This window comes from Scylla paramamosain, chromosome 9, assembly GCF_035594125.1.
Source record: "Scylla paramamosain isolate STU-SP2022 chromosome 9, ASM3559412v1, whole genome shotgun sequence".
In the NCBI taxonomy this organism is placed as follows: domain Eukaryota; kingdom Metazoa; phylum Arthropoda; class Malacostraca; order Decapoda; family Portunidae; genus Scylla; species Scylla paramamosain.
Window position 1 is genome coordinate 11,134,001 of NC_087159.1, and position 6,000 is coordinate 11,140,000.

Here is a 6,000-nt window from a genome sequence, read left to right on the forward strand (position 1 = left end):
CAGGAAGTGAGCTTGTGTGCTTGCAGGGATCAGGCTCCATCAGGTAGTGCATTTGTATGCTTGCATAGGCTAGACACCACCAGAGGGTGAGCTTGTGTGCTTACAGGGATCAGACACCATCAGGGAGCGAGTTCGTGTGCGTGCTTGCAGGGATCAGACACTATCAGGGAGTGAGATTGTGTGCTTGCAGAGACCAGACTTCATCAGGAAGTGAACTTGTGTGCTTGCAGAGATCAAGACACCACCAGGGATGAATAGTACCAGGGAGTGGTTTGTGTGCTTATGGTTGTGTACTTACCGAGGACAGAGGCGAGATACTATCATTGGTTGCCTGCAACGACGCTCAAGCGAGGGGTTTGAGTGTCACTCCAGATGGACTCTTAACTCTTGAAGCTGAACTGGACGTAGTAGACCAGGGGGAGGACAAGGATTCTTCAATGCTTGCACGTGACCACCGAGTCACGGGAGCCTCACCAAGGAGAGCACATCGTAAGAAGAAAGACCACTAGAGATCCTGACATCTTTGAACGCTAACCTTTAAAACTCTGTGCTCACAGTTATGTCGTTATACACATCGGCCTGAGGACTGACACGGTGGTAATGAACAGAGAACCTCCACGAACTGAGAACTGGTGTGATGCTGAGGGTATGAAACTCGCTCTTGACCAGAGATGAGGACGAAACCTGTCGTAAATGTAACATACTGGCGGAGCTGGAAACATGTCCAAGCTTTAGTAACCGATGCCCAGTGACCGCCGTGTGGTTGTAGATATCGCCAGTCGGTATTGTACATAATGGTGCCTCACCAGTGGTGTGAGTGACTACATTACGGAGTTTTTCCCCGCAGCCTGAACCAAAACGTAAATGTCGGGGTTTTTTACATTCATTATCGTAATTGCTCTCCCACCACGCGCCGTTGTCTAGTTCAGGTATTGATCACATTAAATTGTTAGTCAGCTGATCAGGTGAAGAGACTTATCTGCTATCTGCTATGGAGAAGATCATGTGCACAACTCATTCACTACTGAGAAAGGAGCCACCGGTTACGAACTCTGTTGGGTGACGCTGGGACTACGTGAGTTTACGTAATATGTGAATTTCGAGCGAAGCCCGACAGGGGAAGTTACCGCCAAGCGGGTGAAAGAAGTTGTTGTTGTTGTGCAAGCGAGTTTGTCAATGAGGAAGGAAAGGACCTGCAGGTCAGGGCGAGGACCAAGACGAGGCCTAAGTCAGCGAATTTCTTGTACGGTCGGTGTTGATGTAGTGTTGATGTAAGGAGATTAGGATGCTTGTTATGACATGAGGCTAAGATGAGGCCAGCCTTATCGCCGTCGCTAATGGATAACGATGGACAGGGTAGGAACCCAGGTAGTAAATGAGGACGATAGGGACACTTTGCTGAGGACACTCGTGCAGGGAGGACGTGTGTCGGTGCAGAGACAGAAGTAGGTAGACCTACCTAGAGTACCTGTCAGCAAGGGCATGCACGTTACTTAACAATTACCCCAAGACCCAAACACGTAAGTGTAACAACTGTCTGTGTAAGAATACATTATCCTATAAGTAACGGGCAGAATCATACCTGTATTACACAAATTATTCATATAGAATATTGTCTATGATCATTAAAAAGACAAAAGTGGGTCATCCAATGCGTCAGATACAAAAACAATGACATTAGAATTTTATGCAAAATACCATTGTAAATAAACACCAGCTTCAAAATGATGAGTCATCGAAAGTTCTGTCAGTCTTCAGTCTTGAAAATGGTTGCTGTAGTGTACAATTTTTATTTTGCACTAAAATTCCCTCCCTCCCCTCTCTCTCTATGTGTGTGTGTGTGTATGTGTGTGTGTGTGTGTGAAAGTAGAAAGAATGGTGAGAATTGCTAAATAGAATGATAATGGAATTATATGAGTGAGAAAGGATGAAACAAAAAATGACAAAGAATGAGGGGGAGAGAGAGCGAGGTGTCACTCCCTTGTCCCTTATCTCTGCCAGATAGGGGAGAGGGAAGGTGACAGGGTGGGAGGTTTGAGAGAGAGAGAGAGAGAGAGAGAGAGAGAGAGAGAGAGAGAGAGAGAGAGAGAGAGAGAGAGAGAGAGAGAGAGAGAGAGAGAGAGAGAGAGAGAGAGAGAGAGAGATGAAAGGTAGGAGACAGGGTGGGTGGGATAGAGGGAGGAAATGGGGAGGGATGGGGGAGGACAGGAGAGGGAGAGAAGGGGAGGAGGAGGGGAAGGGATGGGGAGAGGGTCAGGGAAGAGAGGGGAAGGGATACGGAAGAAGGAGGGAAGAGGGCAGGGAAAGGAGAGGAAGGGATGGGGGAGGAGGGGAAGAGATGGGGGGTAAGGGGCAGGGAAGGGAGAGGGAGGAAAGGGGGAGGAGGGGGAGATATGGGAGAGGGGCAGGGAAGGGGAAGGGATGGGAGAGAGGGGTAGGTAAGGGAAAGGGAGGGAAGAGGGAGGAGAGGAAGGGATGGGGGAAAGGGGCAGGGAAAGAAGAGGGAGAGAAGGGGAAGAGATGGGGGAGGAGGATCGCTAGAGGGACTGACCGAGTGGCGTCGCTTGAACAGCTGCTTGTGTTCGAATTGGAGGACAAAATTTGTTCGCCAAACCCTGAAGGACGTTTGAATCACTGGGTATATAATCATACTCCCCATTTACAAGAGCATGAACGGACCTTTTCCAGTACTATGAGCACAGATTCTTTATGAATACTATGAGCATTTGGATTCATTGAAATAATCTTAGCAACTTTTTTTCAAGTTTATTAATTAACCAATCTGACATGACTTACTACTCTTACTAATCATGAAAAAATTTGTGTTCCATAGTCTTTAAAAATGAATGAGAGTTTTTCATGACTTATGTTACGTACAAAAATATTAAGAATAAATGCTTGAATGTAGCATTTGTCAGCCCATAAGATGTCCCTGACTTAAAGCACACTTCCTGTTTTACAAATACATATTTTTTATTTATTTATTTATTTTTTTTAAGTATAAGCATACTGGACCCAAGTTGTACATTTATTTCTAAAAAAGATGTGTATCTCATGGGCTGGCAAACCGTAATTCGTAAGTAATGAATATGATATACATATTTAAAATAAACATAAATATAGAGCTGTATAAGAAATGAGTATATAGATAGACGTAAAAAAGAAATTGAAGCAACTAGACAAACAACTAGGTACTGATAACAGGACATAATATGCTCTTAAAATTAATTAACATTGATATCAATTCATGATACTTTGTAATTGTTTACTACATATAATTCACTAACTGATGCTGTATAACAAATAATTCCACAAATAACAAAATCTTGCCACATGAACTTAAATATTAAAGATAAATCAATTATGCACAAAAAGGCATATATCATGTGGTATGACTATAATGGGAAATCAAGTGGAGTGATGAAAGGGGTGGGCATGAAAATGAGATGGTGAGAGATGTTGCCTGCCCTGGCATGCGTTAGAGAGAGAGAGAGAGAGAGAGAGAGAGAGAGAGAGAGAGAGAGAGAGAGAGAGAGAGAGAGAGAGAGAGAGAGAGAGAGAGAGAGAGAGAGAGAGAGAGAGAGAGAGAGAGAGAGAGAGAGAGAGAGAGAGAGAGAGAGAGAGAGAGAGAGAGAGAGAGAGAGAGAGAGAGAGTTTGGTCTACACCTGAAATTACTCCGAAATCAAATCTAAGTTGTCGCATTCAACAGTTATGAACAACATTTCTCTGTAGTGCAATGGGGGGCAATTCCATAAAACATCACAATTAATCCATTCCATTGTAGTCTGGTGCTATTTTGAGACAAGGATCTTTACATAGAAATATGTATAAAACAAAAGTCTCACACCACTTTGCTTAGAAATACTTAAAGCTCATCTTCAGAAAACAGAAGAATGTTGGGCTGGTTTCGACGGATATAGTCCTCAGCAATGAGACTGTTAATGTATGTTTTCACTTTGCCAACAAACTCCACTGGAACCTGAGAAAAAATAAAAATAAAAATAAATAAATAAATAAATAATAATAACAATAAATAAATATACATATAAATAAATAAATAAATAAATGTTAAATAAAAGATAAATATATAAAAAAAACAGGTCTTTCTGTCTGTTTCACATTTCACACTAATAATGCTCAACCTGAGAATCATACCAATAATATTCAATACAAAAAGTTCAAGAATTTAGATTAAAACAATTATAAAACTCAATCTTTCAAAAGTTACCAGCAAAGAAAACTATGGTGGAAGGAGCATCATTTATCTAGGAAGTAATAAATGTGAGTTTTAGTACAGATATGTACTAGATCTTCATTATATGCATCTTCAAACAATATGAATTCACAGTTATGCACGAAACTTATTTTCACCTGAAATTCTTCAACTTGGTTTGCAGCTTGTAATCTTTAAAATCAGCTTATACCACTACATGATTTATGGTTGAATACTTTTGAAGCTTGAGTAAATTTAAGTGACACATTGAAGTCTCTAAATTTGGTCTCAATACTCACTGTCACAGATCTGTAGCGGTTTTCTGTTCCAGGCTCCATCTTGATGTTGAAACGCTTCTTCTTTTCACCAGTTGTTGCAACAGGTGCTGCTGATCTCTTGAGTGCCTGGAAAAGAAAGAGCACACAATCTCTTCATTTGCTATCATACCATACTGATCAAAAGATTTACCAACCACATCTAGTACATCAAAAAATTTGATGTACAGGTGCTCTGATAAAGAAAGGTGTTCCAGACAACTAAACTAGCAAGCAAAAGTGAGGTCCTAAGGTATATAACAGCACACCACTCCTTTTTGGTTAAATTAATTCAACATCATTATTATGTTGCTTGGAAATCCATCCTTGCAGCAAATATGCTCCTTCCTCAAGGTAATTCCAAAGAATGTTTATATCAGTATGTTGCTTACATCTGATTACATTATGAATTACTTTCACCTAAAGAAGTATTTTACAACAATATAACTAGGTGCTAAACCACGACTTTCTCCAGAGGGTGTGCAACATTTCAGCAAAGAGGAATATCTTTACATATCTTTTTTTCCAGACAGCAAACAAACTTACTTGAACACGATCCAGCTGATGAAAGTCGTTAATGGGCTGCGAAGGACGCTGACGTTTTTGTTCAGCCTTATCTTCATTCAGCATGTCTCGTGATGGGCACCTGCAGCACTTCAAATCCAGCACCTGACGCCCAACGACATTCCCAGAGCTGTTCAAAATTACATCATTAAAGTACCATACAATATAACTGCAAAGGGTATTATCACATATGCAGGGCAGCATCATATTACACTTAAAACTGATAGAGAGAGAGATAGAGAGAGAGAGAATTCCTTTTTCATCAGTAGATAACTAGACAAAGATGTAATTAAAGGTTTTGTTGGGATGGCTTAGAATAGACAAGCAGGTAATATAATTGAGAAATGGAAATTATTAAATACATCTTTAGCTAGCAGTTTTTAGATAAATTACATCTTATTAGACTGATATTAAGGGAGAATGTATAAAAAAAAATAAATAAATAATTCAGTTGAACTTGCCTGTCGTGTAGGGTAAACACAAGACAAAAAGGTCTCCTGTTGGGTCCCCCAATACATGACTGGAGGCATGACAGTTTCACCAGTAATGTAGAGGTTACTTCTCCAGGTGGAGGAGGGTGGAGAGGAACCGACACCACATAGCGTTCATTGACTTGCTTGTACACACATTCCTGTCCTTCTACCATGACCAGGTGGTCAGCAACATCACTGTTTACTGGGGATGGGGGAAAAGCTTATTATGCAAAATATTTTGCATTACAAAGTAAAAAACTCAAATTCTCCTTCAAAACACTGTAAGTAAACAAATGTACTCTAGAAACTAACTATCTTATAACACAAGGGACCTCTCACCTACTTCAAAGGTTCCACATAAACACCTTTAATCTCCTCAAACAGAAGCCCACTTGCTGTATAACCCTAGTCACACTCATATCAATGGTTATAAAA

General features: G+C 40.7%; 1 protein-coding gene across 3 annotated transcripts in view; it reads right to left on the reverse strand.

The window, feature by feature from the left end:
* Positions 1–2,751: 2,751 nt before the first annotated feature.
* The window catches only part of LOC135103583 (cellular tumor antigen p53-like), a 13,149-nt gene continuing 9,900 nt past the window's right edge, over positions 2,752–6,000 (reverse strand). For all 3 annotated transcript variants that reach the window (XM_064010040.1, XM_064010043.1, XM_064010041.1), the window contains 4 exons: positions 5,554–5,767; positions 5,075–5,222; positions 4,514–4,618; positions 2,752–3,980 (listed from right to left, as the gene is read on the reverse strand). In XM_064010040.1, coding sequence (XP_063866110.1) covers positions 3,867–3,980; positions 4,514–4,618; positions 5,075–5,222; positions 5,554–5,767 — 581 coding nt within the window. In that variant the 3' untranslated portion in view covers positions 2,752–3,866. The remainder of the gene's footprint in view (positions 3,981–4,513; positions 4,619–5,074; positions 5,223–5,553; positions 5,768–6,000) is intronic.